Below are 20,093 nucleotides of genomic sequence, written 5' to 3'. Positions count from 1 at the left end.
GGTTGCGGTGAAGCAGGGTCGCTGCCGGATGAGGCAGGAGTGGAGTGATACCGCAGGCTCTGCCAACATTTTGTGAAAGGCCAGAGCCCCCCACAGTTCCATGGTTTCCTGTGCGGTGGACTCCGGGAAAATGGCTGCTGCACAAGAAAGCATGGAACTGCAGGGGGGCTCTGGCCTTTCACAAAATGTCAGCAGAAACCCCTGCAGCAGCACCAGAGACCCCTGCAGAAGCACCGGGCACCCCCTCACCCCAGCCTGCAGCAATGGTACCGGTAAGGTATATCCACATTATAAGACGCATCCCCCTTTTCCCCCCAGATTTTGAGGAAAAAAGTGCAACTTATAATCTGAAAAAAACAGTATAAAAATGCAAGGGGGGTGAATAGTTTCACAAGGCACTGTATTTGTGCTTGGCATCACTATCACTGCACTGACCATCAGAATAAGGCTTACAAGTCATTGTTACCACAGTCCATGTGGGACCCAGGAAACTATAGCGGACTGCGCTTTTCCCCCCTCATTGGATGGTAAATGAGTAAATCACTAGCTAGCAGCATAAATCTACAGCTTGTCTCACAGTCAGACCTTTTACTGCTATCACAACATTCTCCAAGCCATTATTAACTACAGCGATGCATTCATTCGCATCTGTACATACTGTGATAATAGCGACTCAAATATACATGATATAGGCAAAAAGAGGAGTGTAACATGCACAATGACCATTATTTTATTATAAACCCATAAATCACAAAAATCTATTTGGTACAAAAGTTAGAAAAGCAACGTATAGAGCAGTAAAGGAAAGAAGTATATAAACTGGGTCAATGATAAAAACCCAAGATGATGAGTGCCGCTAACAATGCAGAGCACCGTGGGTAGGGTTAAAGAAAATCGAGTTACTGCTAGAAGTACTATATCACTATCTTTGTCCTTGCAATGTAGTTTTTTTTATGTCCCCACTTATGGTCAGCTCTGGTGCACGTGTAGTGCGGTCCTTTGTCTACTCTCGCCCTGCATGTCGGCATCGCGCTCTGTGTACCTCGTTGCGTGGTGATGGCTAGGCGCCCGCCGTCCCACGTGACTGGGTCCGGACTAGTGACGTCGGTGTGCAGTGGCGGGTGACGTTGTGGCCGCACGCACGCGCATCAGGCATCTCCTCCATTGAGGTCTTGTGACGCAGCTGCCCCACGTGACCGCGTCTGTTACTGGTGACGTCAGTGCACATGCGCGTTAGGCACTTGTCTCATTGGTGCTCTCTGACCATGTGATTAGCAAGGCGGCTCTCGCCCTGCATGTCGGCGTCGCGGTCTATGTACCTCATTGCGTGGTGACGGCTAGGAGCCCGCCATCCCACGTGACGGGGTCCGGATTGATGACGTCAATGTGCAGCGGCGAGCGACGTTATGGCCGCACGCACGCGCACCAGGCATCTCCTCTGATGTCTAGTTGCGCGGTTACAGTTAGACGCCGGCTGCCCCATGTGACCGGGTCTGCTACTGGTGACGTCGGTGCGCCTGCGCATTAGGCATTTGTCTGATTGGTGCTTTCTGCCCATGTGATTAGTAAGGCGGATATAAAGACAGGGACTCTTACCCCCTTAAGCCACGCCCCCTGACGAAGATCGTTGGGTACAGCCGGGACCAGCTGCTTCGAAAGCATCACCAAACCAGGGATTCAAGCTTCAGGAGGCTAATTTGCATATTCCAGGTGCCTTCTGGGAGAAGCGAAGTCTCCCTAAGCTAGAAGATCGTTGGGTACAGCCGGGACCAGCTGCTTCGAAAGCATCACCAAACCAGGGATTCAAGCTTCAGGAGGCTAATTTGCATATTCCAGGTGCCTTCTGGGAGAAGCGAAGTCTCCCTAAGCTAGAAGATCGTTGGGTACAGCCGGGACCAGCTGCTTCGAAAGCATCACCAAACCAGGGATTCAAGCTTCAGGAGGCTAATTTGCATATTCCAGGTGCCTTCTGGGAGAAGCGAAGTCTCCCTAAGCTAGAAGATCGTTGGGTACAGCCGGGACCAGCTGCTTCGAAAGCATCACCAAACCAGGGATTCAAGCTTCAGGAGGCTAATTTGCATATTCCAGGTGCCTTCTGGGAGAAGCGAAGTCTCCCTAAGCTAGAAGATCGTTGGGTACAGCCGGGACCAGCTGCTTCGAAAGCATCACCAAACCAGGGATTCAAGCTTCAGGAGGCTAATTTGCATATTCCAGGTGCCTTCTGGGAGAAGCGAAGTCTCCCTAAGCTAGAAGATCGTTGGGTACAGCCGGGACCAGCTGCTTCGAAAGCATCACCAAACCAGGGATTCAAGCTTCAGGAGGCTAATTTGCATATTCCAGGTGCCTTCTGGGAGAAGCGAAGTCTCCCTAAGCTAGAAGATCGTTGGGTACAGCCGGGACCAGCTGCTTCGAAAGCATCACCAAACCAGGGATTCAAGCTTCAGGAGGCTAATTTGCATATTCCAGGTGCCTTCTGGGAGAAGCGAAGTCTCCCTAAGCTAGAAGATCGTTGGGTACAGCCGGGACCAGCTGCTTCGAAAGCATCACCAAACCAGGGATTCAAGCTTCAGGAGGCTAATTTGCATATTCCAGGTGCCTTCTGGGAGAAGCGAAGTCTCCCTAAGCTAGAAGATCGTTGGGTACAGCCGGGACCAGCTGCTTCGAAAGCATCACCAAACCAGGGATTCAAGCTTCAGGAGGCTAATTTGCATATTCCAGGTGCCTTCTGGGAGAAGCGAAGTCTCCCTAAGCTAGAAGATCGTTGGGTACAGCCGGGACCAGCTGCTTCGAAAGCATCACCAAACCAGGGATTCAAGCTTCAGGAGGCTAATTTGCATATTCCAGGTGCCTTCTGGGAGAAGCGAAGTCTCCCTAAGCTAGAAGATCGTTGGGTACAGCCGGGACCAGCTGCTTCGAAAGCATCACCAAACCAGGGATTCAAGCTTCAGGAGGCTAATTTGCATATTCCAGGTGCCTTCTGGGAGCAGCGAAGTCTCCCTAAGCTAGAAGATCGTTGGGTACAGCCGGGACCAGCGGCTTCGAAAGCATCACCAAACCAGGGATTCAAGCTTCAGGAGGCTAATTTGCATATTCCAGGTGCCTTCTGGGAGAAGCGAAGTCTCCCTAAGCTAGAAGATCGTTGGGTACAGCCGGGACCAGCTGCTTCGAAAGCATCACCAAACCGCGCTCCGAATTTTTGCCTGTAGGACATTATGGCAAGAGAGCTTGGCTGAGTAGATTACACAAGAAGGAAAACACACAGCAAGTCAGCAGGATCTAGGAGCAACATGGCAGATGTGACAACCTACATGGTGAGCTGCAGCATGTGCTACATGTTCACAGATCGACCAGAAGAAGAATCCAATTTCACCTGTCAGAAGTGTAGACTAGTGGCCCTTTTAGAAGAAAAGGTGCGGGGTCTGGAAGAAAGAATAGCAACTTTGAAACTCATCAAAGAGAATGAAGACTTTCTAGACAGAACAGAAGCATCTCTACTGGTCACAGAAGGTGCAAAAAGTGTCAGAGAACCTCCAAAAGCAGATGAGTGGAAGCATGTGACCAAAAGAAGCAAGAAGACCATGGAGAAATCACCAACCACACAACTGAAGAACCGATATCAAATCTTTGTAGAGGATGAAGATGGCACACCTAAGAATGAAGCAATACCAGCAAGCAAAAAAGAAAAGGGCACACAGCAACAAGTGACAGCAAAAAGTACAGCCAAGAAGCAACGAAGAGTGGTGGTGGTGGGAGACTCACTACTGAGAGGCACAGAAGCAGCCATCTGCAGACCGGACATAACTGCAAGAGAAGTATGCTGCCTTCCAGGTGCGATGATCAAGGATGTGACCGATAGGATACCAAAGCTCTTCAGCTCCAAGGACGTCCACCCATTTCTTCTGATACATGTTGGCACCAATGACACGGCAAGGAAGGACCTACCGACAATCTGCAAGGACTTTGAAGAGTTGGGGAAGAAAGTAAAGGAACTGGATGCACAGGTAGTTTTTTCTTCTATCCTTCCAGTAGATGGGCATGGCACCAGGAGATGGAACAGGATCCTTGATGCAAACAACTGGCTAAGACGATGGTGCAGACAACAAGGATTCGGATTCCTGGACCACGGTGTGAATTACTTGTACGATGGACTCCTCGCCAGAGACGGACTACACCTCAACAAACCTGGGAAACACACATTCGCCAGAAGACTCGCTACACTCATCAGGAGGGCGTTAAACTAGAAGAAGAGGGGACGGGAAGAAAAACATTAGACTCGAACAAAGACGACCCAGGAAAACATACTCAGAAGGGAGGTAAGAACATTTCTAAAACAATCCACAGTGAGGAGATTGGAACAAAACAAAATCCTCTAAACTGCATGCTCGCAAACGCCAGAAGCCTGACAAACAAGATGGAAGAACTAGAAGCAGAAATATCTACAGGTAACTTTGACATAGTGGGAATAACCGAGACATGGTTAGATGAAAGCTATGACTGGGCAGTTAACTTACAGGGTTACAGTCTGTTTAGAAAGGATCGTAAAAATCGGAGAGAAGGAGGGGTTTGTCTCTATGTAAAGTCTTGTCTAAAGTCCACTTTAAGGGAGGATATTAGCGAAGGGAATGAGGATGTCGAGTCCATATGGGTTGAAATTCATGGAGGGAAAAATGGTAACAAAATTCTCATTGGGGTCTGTTACAAACCCCCAAATATAACAGAAACCATGGAAAGTCTACTTCTAAAGCAGATAGATGAAGCTGCAACCCATAATGAGGTCCTGGTTATGGGGGACTTTAACTACCCGGATATTAACTGGGAAACAGAAACCTGTGAAACCCATAAAGGCAACAGGTTTCTGCTAATAACCAAGAAAAATTATCTTTCACAATTGGTGCAGAATCCAACCAGAGGAGCAGCACTTTTAGACCTAATACTATCTAATAGACCTGACAGAATAACAAATCTGCAGGTGGTCGGGCATCTAGGAAATAGCGACCACAATATTGTACAGTTTCACCTGTCTTTCACTAGGGGGACTTGTCAGGGAGTCACAAAAACATTGAACTTTAGGAAGGCAAAGTTTGAACAGCTTAGAGATGCCCTTAATCTGGTAGACTGGGACAATATCCTCAGAAATGAGAATACAGATAATAAATGGGAAATGTTTAAGAACATCCTAAATAGGCAGTGTAAGCGGTTTATACCTTGTGGGAATAAAAGGACTAGAAATAGGAAAAACCCAATGTGGCTAAACAAAGAAGTAAGGCAGGCAATTAACAGTAAAAAGAAAGCATTTGCACTACTAAAGCAGGATGGCACCACTGAAGCTCTAAAAAACTATAGGGAGAAAAATACTTTATCTAAAAAACTAATTAAAGCTGCCAAAAAGGAAACAGAGAAGCACATTGCTAAGGAGAGTAAAACTAATCCCAAACTGTTCAACTATATCAATAGTAAAAGAATAAAAACTGAAAATGTAGGCCCCTTAAAAAATAGTGAGGAAAGAATGGTTGTAGATGACGAGGAAAAAGCTAACATATTAAACACCTTCTTCTCCACGGTATTCACGGTGGAAAATGAAATGCTAGGTGAAATCCCAAGAAACAATGAAAACCCTATATTAAGAGTCACCAATCTAACCCAAGAAGAGGTGCGAAACCGGCTAAATAAGATTAAAATAGATAAATCTCCAGGTCCGGATGGCATACACCCACGAGTACTAAGAGAACTAAGTAATGTAATAGATAAACCATTATTTCTTATTTTTAGTGACTCTATAGCGACAGGGTCTGTTCCGCAGGACTGGCGCATAGCAAATGTGGTGCCAATATTCAAAAAGGGCTCTAAAAGTGAACCTGGAAATTATAGGCCAGTAAGTCTAACCTCTATTGTTGGTAAAATATTTGAAGGGTTTCTGAGGGATGTTATTCTGGATTATCTCAATGAGAATAACTGTTTAACTCCATATCAGCATGGGTTTATGAGAAATCGCTCCTGTCAAACCAATCTAATCAGTTTTTATGAAGAGGTAAGCTATAGGCTGGACCACGGTGAGTCATTGGACGTGGTATATCTCGATTTTTCCAAAGCGTTTGATACCGTGCCGCACAAGAGGTTGGTACACAAAATGAGAATGCTTGGTCTGGGGGAAAATGTGTGTAAATGGGTTAGTAACTGGCTTAGTGATAGAAAGCAGAGGGTGGTTATAAATGGTATAGTCTCTAACTGGGTCGCTGTGACCAGTGGGGTACCGCAGGGGTCAGTATTGGGACCTGTTCTCTTCAACATATTCATTAATGATCTGGTAGAAGGTTTACACAGTAAAATATCGATATTTGCAGATGATACAAAACTATGTAAAGCAGTTAATACAAGAGAAGATAGTATTCTGCTACAGATGGATCTGGATAAGTTGGAAACTTGGGCTGAAAGGTGGCAGATGAGGTTTAACAATGATAAATGTAAGGTTATACACATGGGAAGAGGGAATCAATATCACCATTACACACTGAACGGGAAACCACTGGGTAAATCTGACAGGGAGAAGGACTTGGGGATCCTAGTTAATGATAAACTTACCTGGAGCAGCCAGTGCCAGGCAGCAGCTGCCAAGGCAAACAGGATCATGGGGTGCATTAAAAGAGGTCTGGATACACATGATGAGAGCATTATACTGCCTCTGTACAAATCCCTAGTTAGACCGCACATGGAGTACTGTGTCCAGTTTTGGGCACCGGTGCTCAGGAAGGATATAATGGAACTAGAGAGAGTACAAAGGAGGGCAACAAAATTAATAAAGGGGATGGGAGAACTACAATACCCAGATAGATTAGCGAAATTAGGATTATTTAGTCTAGAAAAAAGACGACTGAGGGGCGATCTAATAACCATGTATAAGTATATAAGGGGACAATACAAATATCTCGCTGAGGATCTGTTTATACCAAGGAAGGTGACGGGCACAAGGGGGCATTCTTTGCGTCTGGAGGAGAGAAGGTTTTTCCACCAACATAGAAGAGGATTCTTTACTGTTAGGGCAGTGAGAATCTGGAATTGCTTGCCTGAGGAGGTGGTGATGGCGAACTCAGTCGAGGGGTTCAAGAGAGGCCTGGATGTCTTCCTGGAGCAGAACAATATTGTATCATACAATTATTAGGTTCTGTAGAAGGACGTAGATCTGGGGATTTATTATGATGGAATATAGGCTGAACTGGATGGACAAATGTCTTTTTTCGGCCTTACTAACTATGTTACTATGTTACTATGTACCGAAACGTACGTCGGGGACTGAGTTCCAGCTCACTTGCTCTGCACCATTATGGGTAATAGAACCTAACCTTATTTACTGACTTTCTTACTGCTTATTCATGTGTTTGGTATTTACCATATGTGGCCATTATATATTTTTTCCGGGTTTAGAGGTCTTTTTTGGACTTTTGGTTGGTAGCTGGTTGCACCCCTGAGATTTCCATTATAACCGCTATAGGCCCCTCAGCTGACCCAACTCATTAGCCACTAGTGATATAGTACTTCTAGCAGTAACTCGATTTTCTTTAAACCTACCCACGGTGCTCTGCATTGTTAGCGGCACTCATCATCTTGGATTTTTATCATTGACCCAGTATATATACAGTCATGGCCAAAAGTATTGACACCCCTGCAATTCTGTCAGATAATGCTCAGTTTCTTCCTGAAAATGATTGCAATCACAAATTCTTTGTTACTATTATCATTTAATTTGTCTTAAATGAAAAAACAAAAAGAATTGTCCTAAAGCCAAATTGGATATAATTCCACACCAAACATAAAAAAGGGGGTGGACAAAAGTATTGGCGCTGTTAGAAAAATCAAGTGATGTTTCTCTAATTTGTGTAATTAACAGCACGTGTAACTTACCTGTGGCACCTAACAGGAGTTGGCAATAACTAAATCACACTTGCAGCCAGTTGACATGGATTAAAGTTGACTCAACCTCTGTCCTGTGTCCTTGTGTGTACCACATTGAGCATGGAGAAAAGAAAGAAGACCAAAGAACTGTCTGAGGACTTGATAAACCAAATTGTGAGGAGGCATGAGCAATCTCCAGGCTACAAGTCCATCTCCAAAGACCTTAATGTTCCTGTGTCTACCGTGCGCAGTGTCATCAAGAAGTGTAAAGCCCATGGCACTGTGGCTAACCTCCCTAGATGTGGACGGAAAAGAAAAATTGACAAGAGATTTCAACGCAAGATTGTGCGGATGTTGGATAAAGAACCTCGACTAACATCCAAACAAATCCAAGCTGCCCTGCAGTCCGAGGGTACAACAGTCTCAACCCGTACTATCCGTCGGCGTCTGAATAAAAAGGGACTGTATGGTAGGAGACCCAGGAAGACCCCACTTCTTACCCCGAGACATAAAGCCAGGCTGGAGTTTGCCAAAACTTACCTGAAAAAGCCTAAAACGTTTTGGAAGAATGTTCTCTGATCAGATGAGACAAAAGTAGAGCTTTTTGGGCAAAGGCATCAACATAGAGTTTACAGGAGAAAAAAAAGAGGCATTCAAAGAAAAGAACACGGTCCCTACAGTCAAACATGGCGGAGGTTCCCTGATGTTTTGGGGTTGCTTTGCTGCCTCTGGCACTGGACTGCTTGACTGTGTGCATGGCATTATGAAGTCTGAAGACTACCTACAAATTTTGCAGCATAATGTAGGGCCCAGTGTGAGAAAGCTGGGTCTCCCTCAGAGGTCATGGGTCTTCCAGCAGGACAATGACCCAAAACACACTTCAAAAAGCACTAGAAAATGGTTTGAGAGAAAGCACTGGAGACTTCTAAGGTGGCCAGCAATGAGTCCAGACCTGAATCCCATAGAACACCTGTGGAGAGATCTAAAAATGACAGTTTGGAGAAGGCAGCCTTCAAATATCAGGGACCTGGAGCAGTTTGCCAAAGAAGAATGGTCTAAAATTCCAGCAGAGCATTGTAAGAAACTCATTGATGGTTACCGGAAGCGGTTGGTCGCAGTTATTTTGGCTAAAAGTTGTGCAACCAAGTATTAGGCTGAGGGTGCCAATACTTTTGTCTGGCCCATTTTTGGAGTATTGTGTGAAATGATCAATGTTTTGCTTTTTGCTTCATTCTCTTTTGTGTTTCTTCATTTAAGACAAATAAAATGAAGATAATACCAAAGAATTTGTGTTTGCAATCATTTTCAGGAAGAAACTGAGTATTATCTGACAGAATTGCAGGGGTGTCAATACTTTTGGCCATGACTGTACTTCTTTCCTTTACTGCTCTATACGTTGCTTTTTTAACTTTTGTACCAAATTGATTTTTGTGTGATTTATGGGTTATAATATATTGTTCATTGTGCATGTTACACTAGCATTGACTCGTTCCTCTTTTTGTCTATACCTTTTACTGCTATGTAGGCGGAAAAATGTTCACGTTATGACAAATTATGGAATGGGGCTAAAAAATGCAAGTAGACGAGCAAAAGCGAAGGTCTGGATTTCTATCCTGACACTCGGCAGGGATCTTCTGGACTCTTTTACATGCTGCTGTGGTAGTAAAAACGCTGCAAGAACTTGATTTTGTTTTGCTTCATTAGTTATTTAATAAATGACAAATATATGAAAAATAAAAATCAAAGCTTCTTTATTGTAATAGTCTATTTCCTTCCTTCCACTAAAATAATGTGATATCCAAATTTGGTCTTTACAGGGGGGTCAGTGTAAACAGGCTTGTCCATAGAGCTCACTGGGAGAGCAAAGGCCGCTTCTTGGAAGGGTCCAACCATTGAGCCTCTCGTCATCCAGCCCAGATCTCCCTGTCAAGAAGGAGGAAAATATGTTCAGACGGGATTCACAAAACACAGCAGAAATTAGAAAAACCGAGATACATACATAAGCCTCAATTGTCTGCACCCTTCAATTATGGTGTCCAGGAAGGCAAATGGTGGGCAGGTACAGGACAACAGACGGTGGGCGGGACCAGGAGGACAGACGGGCGAGACCAGGAAGACAGACGGTGGGTGGGACCAGGAGGAACGGTGGGCAGGACCAGGAGGACAGACGGTGGGTGGGACCAGGAGGACAGATGGTGGGCGGGACCAGGAGGAACGGTGGGCGGGACCAGGAGGACAGATGGTGGGCGGGACCAGGAAGACAGACTGTGGGTGGGACCAGGAAGACAGACGGGCGAGACCAGGAAGACAGATGGTGGGCGGGACCAGGAGGAACGGTGGGCGGGACCAGGAGGAACGGTGGGCGGGACCAGGAGGACAGACGGTGGGGAGGACCAGGAGGACAGAGGGTGGGTGGGACCAGGAGGAACGGTGGGCGGGACCAGGAGGACAGACGGTGGGGAGGACCAGGAGGACAGAGGGTGGGTGGGACAAGGAGGACAGACGGTGGGTGGGACCAGGAGGAACGGTGGGCGGGACCAGGAGGACAGACGGTGGGAAGGACCAGGAGGACAGAGGGTGGGTGGGACCAGGAGGAACGGTGGGTGGGACCAGGAGGAACGGTGGGCGGGACCAGGAGGACAGACGGTGGGGAGGACCAGGAGGACAGAGGGTGGGTGGGACAAGGAGGACAGACGGTGGGTGGGACCAGGAGGAATGGTGGGCGGGACCAGGAGGACAGACGGTGGGTGGGACCAGGAGGACAGATGGTGGGCGGGACCAGGAGGACAGATGGTGGGTGGGACCAGGAGGAATGGTGGGCGGGACCAGGAGGACAGACAGTGGGTGGGACCAGGAGGACAGACGGGCGAGACCAGGAAGACAGACGGTGGGCGGGACCAGGAGGACTGATGGTGGGTGGGACCAGGAGGAATGGTGGGCAGGACCAGGAGGACAGACAGTGGGCGGGACCAGGAGGACAGACGGGCGAGACCACGAAGACAGACGGTGGGCGGGACCAGGAGGACAGATGGTGGGCGGGACCAGGAGGAACGGTGGGCGGGACCAGGAGGACAGACGGTGGGTGGGACCAGGAGGACAGAGGGTGGACGGAACCAGGACAGAGGGTGGGCGGGACCAGGAGGACAGAGGGTGGGCAGGACCAGGACTGGGCATGAACAGGACAGAGAGTGGGTGGGACCAGGAGGACAGATGGTGGATGGGACCAGGATGATGGGCGGGACCAGGAGGACAGACGGTGGGCGAGACCAGGACAGACGGTGGGCGGGAACAGGATGACAGACTGTGGGTGTGAACAGGACAGAGGGTGGGCAGGACCAGGAGGACAGACGGTGGATGGGACCAGGATGGTGGGCGGGACCAGGAGGACAGACGGTGGGCGAGACCAGGAAGACAGATGGTGGGCGGGACCAGGAGGACAGACGGTGGGTGGGACCAGGAGGACAGAGGGTGGACGGAACCAGGACAGAGGGTGGGCAGGACCAGGACTATGGGCATGAACAGGACAGAGTGAGCGGGACCAGGAGGACAGATGGTGGATGGGACCAGGATGATGGGTGGGACCAGGAGGACAGAGGGTGGGCGAGACCAGGAGGAATGGTGGGTGGGACCAGGAGGACAGACAGTGGGCGGGAACAGGATGACAGACTGTGGGTGTGAACAGGACAGAGGGTGGGCAGGACCAGGAGGACAGACGGTGGATGGGACCAGGATGGTGGGCGGGACCAGGATGGTGGGCGGAACCAGGAGGACAGATGGTGGGCGAGACCAGGAAGACAGATGGTGGGCGGGACCAGAAGGAATGGTGGGCGGGACCAGGAGGAATGGTGGGCGGGACCAGGAGGACAGACGGTGGGTGGGACCAGGAGGACAGAGGGTGGACGGAACCAGGATAGAGGGTGGGCGGAACCAGGATAGAGGGTGGGCGGGACCAGGAGGACAGACGGTGGGCAGGACCAGGACTGTGGGCATGAACAGGACAGAGTGGGCGGGACCAGGAGGACAGATGGTGGATGGGACCAGGATGATGGGCGGGACCAGGAGGACAGAGGGTGGGCGAGACCAGGAGGAATGGTGGGTGGAACCAGGAGGACAGACAGTGGGCGGGAACAGGAGGACAGACTGTGGGTGTGAACAGGACAGAGGGTGGGCAGGACCAGGAGGACAGACGGTGGATGGGACCAGGAGGACAGAGGGTGGGCGTGACCAGGACAGACGGTGGACGGGACCACGAGGACAGATGGTGGACGGGACCACGAGGACAGATGGTGGACGGGACCACGAGGACAGAGGGTGGGCGGGACCAGGAGGACAAAGGGTGGACGGGACCAGGAGGACAGAGGGTGGGCAGGGATAGGACAGACTGTGGGAGGGAACAGGACAGAGGGTGGGCAGGACCAGGAGGACAGATGGTGGGCAGGACCAGGAAGAGAGGGTGGGCGGGAACAGGACAGATGGTGGGTGGGACCAGGAAGACAGCCGATGCACGGGACCAGGAGGACAGATGGTGGGCGGGACCTGGAGGACAGAGGGTGGGCTGTTATGATAACCAATTCAGTAACACAATGGACATAGAGGTCAGAGCACATACAGTGATCTGACAATAACCCAAAATAATAGAACGAGCTCTGAGACGTGGCAACTCTGCAGACCGCAATCCCTAATCCTCTCCAACAACACTAGAGGCAGCCGTGGATTGCGCCTAATGCTCCCTATGCAACTCGGCACAGCCTGAGAAACTAACTAGCCTGAAGATAGAAAATAAGCCTACCTTGCCTCAGAGAAATACCCCAAAGGAAAAGGCAGCCCCCCACATATAATGACTGTGAGTTAAGATGAAAAGACAAACGTAGAGATGAAATAGATTTAGCAAAGTGAGGCCCGACTTTCTGAACAGAGCGAGGATAGGAAAGGTAACTTTGCGGTCTACACAAAACCCTACAAAACCACACAAAGGGGGCAAAAAGACCCTCCGTACCGAACTAACGGCACGGAGGTACACCCTCTGCGTTCCAGAGCTTCCAGCAAACAAATAGACAAGCTGGACAGAAAAAATAGCAAACAAAAATAGCAAAGAAGAACTTAGCTATGCAGAGCAGCAGGCCACAGGAACGATCCAGGAAAAAGCAAGTCCAATACTGGAACATAGACAGGAAGCCAGGATCAAAGCACTAGGTGGAGTTAAGTAGAGAAGCACCTAACGACCTCACCAGATCACCTGAGGGAGGAAACTCAGAAGCCGCAGTACCACTCTCATCCACCAAAGGAAGCTCACAGAGAGAATCAGCCGAAGTACCACTTGTGACCACAGGAGGGAGCTCTGCCACAGAATTCACAACAGTGGGCGCGACCAGAACAGACGGTGGGTGGGAACAGGACAGACTGTGGGCGGGACCAGGAAGACAGTGGGCAGGACCAGGAAGACAGATGGTGGGCGGGACCAGGACAGAGGGTGGGTGGGACCAGGACAGGCGGTGGGCGGGACCAGGACAGATGGTGGGCAGGACCAGGAGGACAGAGGGTGGGCAGGAGCAGGAGGACAGACTGTGGGCGTGAACAGGACAGATGGTGGGCAGGACCAGGAGGACAGAGGGTGGGCAGGAGCAGGAGCACAGACTGGGCGTGAAAAGGACAGAGGGTGGGCAGGACCAGGAGGACAGAGGGTGGTCGGGACCAGGAGGACAGAGGGTGGGCGGGACCAGGACTGAAGGTGGATGGGAGCAGGACAGACGGTGGGTGGGACCAGGAGGACAGAGGGTGGGCGGGACCAGGAGGACAGACGGTGGGCGGGGACAGGACAGACTGTGGGCAGGAACAGGAGGACAGACGGTGGGCAGGACCAGGAGGACAGAGGGTGGTCGGGACCAGGAGGACAGAGGGTGGGTGTGACCAGGACAGACGGTGGACGGGACCACGAGGACAGATGGTGGACGGGACCACGAGGACAGATGGTGGACGGGACCACGAGGACAGATGGTGGACGGGACCACGAGGACAGATGGTGGACGGGACCACGAGGACAGATGGTGGACGGGACCACGAGGACAGAGGGTGGTCGGGACAAGGAGGACAGAGGGTGGTCGGGACAAGGAGGACAGAGGGTGGTCGGGACAAGGAGGACAGAGGGTGGTCGGGACAAGGAGGACAGAGGGTGGTCGGGACAAGGAGGACAGAGGGTGGTCGGGACCAGGAGGACAGAGGGTGGGTGTGACCAGGACAGACGGTGGACGGGACCACGAGGACAGATGGTGGACGGGACCACGAGGACAGATGGTGGACGGGACCACGAGGACAGATGGTGGACGGGACCACGAGGACAGATGGTGGACGGGACCACGAGGACAGAGGGTGGTCGGGACAAGGAGGACAGAGGGTGGTCGGGACAAGGAGGACAGAGGGTGGTCGGGACAAGGAGGACAGAGGGTGGTCGGGACCAGGAGGACAGATGGTGGGTGGGGACAGGACAGACTGTGGGTGGGAACAGGAGGACAGACTGTGGGAGGGAACAGGACAGATGGTGCATGGGACCAGGACAGACGGTGGGCGGGACCAGGAGGACAGAGTGGGCAGGACCATGCCTTGCGGGATGAATAAGACTAGGTCTAGTGTAATGGTATCCAGTGGTCAGACAAGTCATCTCTCCAATGCCCCCAGAACTATAAACACTCGGCTGCGCAAAGTGTCCACGGGTTCTCTATGAAGAGTAGACTGCTGCAAGACGCCTCTGACAATGGCTTATTTCTAGACGTCCCTCTTCTTTGCAAGGCTGGGATTGGAGCCACGGTGGGGGACTAGTCTGAGTATAAGCACGCTGCCATTAACCAGGTGCTCTAGAACCAAATGTTTATTTACTGTAAAAATGAAATCACTTTCCTACTACAGTAACTGAAATATTCCCAATCATTCTGTCATGATCCGTTTCGGGGTTTTGTCCTGTGTGCCCTTTTTCTGGTCAATAAATGAACCAAAGGAGCGCTCACAGCAATTGTAGTATAAGAGTAATCAAGGAATACAAAATGAAATAATTATCCGCGTGTTATAAATAACTAGTGAACCGGACCAACGTAAAAGGATGGACAATCGGAAAATACAACACTAAAAACGAAGAAGAACCACAAAACCGACCACAAGTCCAATATAAAATCATTTTTATCAAATATAAAATTTCTAATAAAAACAACAATTCTTAGGGAAAAGAGAACCAGTAAAGATATAGTTTGTAGGTCACAGTGCCTTAATTTCCATGGTATGAAAATATTATAGTCATAAGATTACAGGGACGTGTATCCAGGAGGTAAGTATAATTAAATAAAAATTGTGAAAAAATATCGAGGGATCACACTTAGTAATGTGAGTGACAATACGATATCAGACCATCATGTCACACTGGATAAACAATCAATGATAAAACAGCATAAATAAAGTGAATAAAATCTCCACAAAGAATAATAATGATCAACCAGCAAAAACAAATATATACTATGTGAAAAAACAGTGTCTCAAAAAAACACCATTGAATCAACACGTAAAAACATTTAGGCGTGATATAGCGGTGTCAGCTACAGTTCTGCCTTTGGCGTGTGTACCCGACTCTGGTAGATCTTGATTTGTCCTGCTGTGATCCCTGACTTGCTTCTTGTCTGTTGACTCCCTCTGTCTGCCCTTTCCCAGTGTTTCCCTGTAACTTTGTTTGATTCCATAGTTTTGACTTAGCTTGTATTCGGACTCGCTTCTGCCTTCTGTCTTTGTCTTACACACTTCTGACCGTTGCTGAACCCCCAGGGGGGCTTGTTCCTAACCACGTGTACAGCTGCAACGCCTAAGGCCGGCTTCACACTTGCGAGTTTTACGGACGCAAGAGCGCAGAAACTACGTCCGTAAAACTCGCAAAACATACGGCACAATGCTTCTCTATGCCCCTGCTCCTATCTGCCGTATTAAACTGATCAGTATTATACGGCTTTCTAGATCGTGGGAACTTTCCTAGAAAGCTACCTGGCTCGAGATCATATGAGAACAACCAGCAGAGGGCGCCCTCTTATGATCTCGAGCCAGGGAGCTTTCTAGGAAAGTTCCCACGCTCCAGGAACAGCCAGCAGAGGGCGCCCACCGCAAATGCAGGTAAATATAGGTCATTGACCTACTTTACCTACATTCTCTGGGGTTTTGCAGACATGAGCAATGTTGCATTAGCAAAGCTCGTGTCTGCAAAATATTTTAACCCCTTCAGATGGATTTACAGATCTGCGGAAGGTAAGGATATTGTTGATTTATTATGTTTTTTTTGTTACAGAACGAGGGTCTTCAGTGATTGGATTGGGCGTTAAATAAAATATTACAACAACCTTTGTTTTTATTTCATTAAAATAATTTTTAATAATGTGTTTGTGTATTTTTAACCCTTTACTAGTATTGGATAATAATGGATAGGTGTCATAATTGACGCCTCTCCATTATTAATTTGGCTTAATGTCACCTTACAATAGCAAGGTGACATTAACCCTTCATTACCCCTTATCCCACCGCTACACGGGAATGGGAAGAGAGTGGCCAAGTGCCAGAATAGGCGCATCTTCCAGAAGTGCCTTTTCTGGGGTGGCTGGGGGCAGGTGTTTTTAGCCAGGGGGGGGGGGCAATAACCGTGGACCCTCTCCAGGCTATTAATATCTGCCCTCAGTCACTGGCTTTACTACTCTGGCGGAGAAAATTGTGCGGGAGCCCACGCCAATTTTTTCCGCAATTTAACCCCTTAATTTACTAGCTAGAACGGCCAAATTTTGCATAGACACACTACTAACATTAGTAGTGTGGAATATGCAAAAAAAATGGGGATATGAGATGGTTTACTGTATGTAATCATGTCTCATATCATGTCGGGTCTTAGGAAGGAGATAGCAAAAGCCGGCAATTGAATTACCGGCTTTCTGCTATATCGCGCTGGATGAAATATTAATATATATACATATATGTGTCTACTGATATATATATATATATATATATACACACACACACAGTATATATGTTTTTTTTTTTTTTTGACACATGGATCCCTTGTATGTCGGTTTTGCAAGCCTGCGATAAAAACACGCAGTACGGATGCCATATGGATTACATACGGAGGATGCCATGCGCAAAAAACGCTGAAACACCCTGCCTACGGAGGAGCTACGGACCACTATTTTCGGGACTTTTCAGCGTATTACGGCCGTAATATACGGACCGTATTTTCATACGCTGAGTGTGAAGCTGGCCTAATACTTCTGCTTCTGTTTTTGGACTCGGCTTGTCTGACCACTCTCTCGCCACTTGGTGGGGCCTGTGCTGCTGCTCTGTGTGTAGCCTCACTTCCCTCACAAGCTCCCCCTGGTGGAGGTTGCGCTATACTGCACTGCAGCAGCCTAATATTATTGCTGACCTATACATTTAAAGGGAATTTAGCTTTTTTTTTTCTCTGTGGTTTTCTATGGATCCGCTCGATACCTTGGTGGATCAAATGGACAGTTTGACACAAATGATACAAGACCTGTTTGTGGAACAGAGGGCCTTGGCCTTGTCTCAACCACCTGCAAAGGGAGCTTTCTGACACAGTAAAATCGTTGCAGACTGACTGTAAGCGCTCTCACACTGTTGATGTCTCATTGCACTCTTCCTGAACCTACAGTCAGGCTCCCAGATACCTTCTCTGGGGAAAAGGAGGTTCCGTAATTTTAAGGAGAGTTGCAAGCTAGTTATTTCTCTTAGACCCCGATCTTCTAGAGATGAGAGTCAGCGGGTGGGGATAATCATTTCCTTACTGCACGAGGGACCTCAGTCATGGGCTTTCTCTTTACCTGCTTCTGCCCCTGAACGTGTGTCTGTGGACGGAGTCTTTGAGGCTCTGGAACTGATTTATGACGAACCAGAACGGGTCAGGGTAGCAGAGGACATGATCAAGGGTCTCTCCCAGAATTAACTCACTACTGAACAGTATTGTTCTGAGTTTAGACGGTGGTCTATTGAGGTGTCTTGGGGTGACTCTGCTTTGAGATGCCTGTTCGGTGAGAGGACTTTTAGATCATCTCAAGGATGCGCTGGCCCTCCATAAGCAACCCAGTTCCCTGGAGGAGGCCATGACCCAGGCCATTCGTATGGACCAGAGGTTACGGGAGAGAGGAATTATCCAGCGTGAGATTCCTGTATTGCCTGCCAAGTCTGAGGTGATGTCCTTCAAGGAGACTATGGAAGTTGGAGCCACAAACTTCAAGGAGAAAGAGAGGAAGCGATGACGTGATGGTATATTTTGTTTTTACTGTGGAGATCCAGGACATTGGAAGGAGGATTGCCCTTCTTGTCCATCGAGTAACAAGCTGCTGAGTCTGGGTGACTGTCTAGGAGGTCATCCAGACTCTCAGGTACCATTTTTATCATTTCAAAAAGTGTTGTTAGAGGTGGAACTGTGTTATGGAGGTGGTTTTGCATCCACTTCAGCCTTTGTGGACTGTGGATCTTCCATGAACTTCATTGACACTAGTCTGGTGTCCAAGTTAGGGACAGTTAAGGTACCTTCACACTGAGCAACTTTACAACGAGAACGACAACAATCCGTGACGTTGCAGCGTCCTGGATAGCGATCTCGTTGTGTTTGACACGCAGCAGCGATCAGGATCCCGCTGTGACATCGCTGGTCGGAGCTAGAACTCCAGAACTTTATTTGGTCGTCAGGTCGGCGTGATTCGTCGTGTTTGACATCAAAAGCAACGATGCCAGCAACGTTTTACATGGAGCAACAACCAGCGAGAACGATAAGCGAGTCGCCGTTACGTCACTGGATCGCTCCTGCATCGTTCAGCTGTTGCCGGTGTTTGACGTCTCTACAGCGACCTAAACAGCGACGCTCCAGCGATCGGCTCGTCTATATCGCTGCAGCGTCGCTGAGTGTGACGGTACCTTTAGGCTAGAGACTCCCATCCATATAGTGGCCATTAATAAGACACAGTTGGCTCAAAATGTCATTGAGTTTGTAACTAAGGAGTTCCTCCTCAAGGTGGGTTCCCCGCACCAGGAATGAATTTCATGTTGTATCTACTATATAATTGTCTTAGGGTCACTTCCGTCTGTCTGTCTGTCACAGAAATCCCAAGTCGCTGATTGATCGCGGCAAAACAGCCACGACCAATCAGTGACGGGCACAGTCCGGAGGCAAAATGGCCGCTCCTTACTCCCCGCAGTCAGTGCCCGCGCCGAACTCCCCTCCAGTCAGCGCTCACACAGGGTTAATGGCAAGGCTAACGGACCGCGTTATGCTACGGTGTAACGCACTCCATTAACGCTGCTATTAACCCTGTGTGACCAACTTTTTACTATTGATGCGGCCTATGCAGCATCAATAGTAAAAAGATCTAATGTTAAAAAAATTAAAAAAAATAAAAAATCGTTATATACTCACAGTCCGTCGGCCCCTCGGATCCAGAACAGGCCTTTCCCGCTCCTCGCGACGCTCCGATGACCGCTCCATGCATTGCAATCTCGCGAGATAATGACGTAGCGCTCTCACGAGACCGCTACGTCATCATCTCGCGAGACCGCAATGCACTCTTCAGACCGGAGCGCGCGAGGAGCGTCGGTAACCGCTTCAATCCGGGGGCCAACAGAAGGTGAGTATATAACTATTTTTTATTTTAATTCTTTTATTTAACATGGATATGATGCCCACATTGCTATATACTACGTGCGCTGGGCAACATACTACGTGGCCTGTGCTATACACTACGTGGCCTGTGCTATACACTACGTGGCCTGTGCTATACACTACGTGGCCTGTGCTATACACTACGTGGCCTGTGCTATACACTACGTGGCCTGTGCTATACACTACGTGGCCTGTGCTATACACTACGTGGCCTGTGCTATACACTACGTGGCCTGTGTTATACACTACGTGGCCTGTGTTATATACTGCGTGCGTGGGCTGTTATATACTACGTGGCTGTGTTATATGCTATGTGGGCTGCTATACACTCAGTGGGATGTGCTATATACTCCGTGGCTGTGCAATATACAGTTATATGAAAAAGTTTGGTCACCCCTATTAATCTTAAGCTTAATGTTTTATAAAAATTGTTTTTTTTGCAACAGCTATTTCAGTTTCATATATCTAATAACTGTTGGACACAGTAATGTTTCTGCCTTGAAATGAGGTTTATTGTACT

At 48.7% G+C, this 20,093-nt stretch overlaps 1 protein-coding gene across 1 annotated transcript in view; it reads right to left on the bottom strand.

The window, feature by feature from the left end:
- Positions 1 to 9,621: 9,621 nt before the first annotated feature.
- Positions 9,622 to 20,093, bottom strand: part of PIN4 (peptidylprolyl cis/trans isomerase, NIMA-interacting 4) — a 62,002-nt gene continuing 51,530 nt past the window's right edge. The window contains exon 4 of the mRNA XM_069728710.1: positions 9,622 to 9,810. Within this exon, the coding sequence (XP_069584811.1) occupies positions 9,652 to 9,810 (159 nt within the window). The 3' untranslated portion in view covers positions 9,622 to 9,651. The remainder of the gene's footprint in view (positions 9,811 to 20,093) is intronic.

The sequence above is a fragment of the Ranitomeya imitator genome, chromosome 5 (assembly GCF_032444005.1).
Source record: "Ranitomeya imitator isolate aRanImi1 chromosome 5, aRanImi1.pri, whole genome shotgun sequence".
Lineage (NCBI taxonomy): Eukaryota > Metazoa > Chordata > Amphibia > Anura > Dendrobatidae > Ranitomeya > Ranitomeya imitator.
Note: the sequence above shows the minus strand (reverse complement) of the source record. Positions and strands in the feature narration are given on the sequence as shown.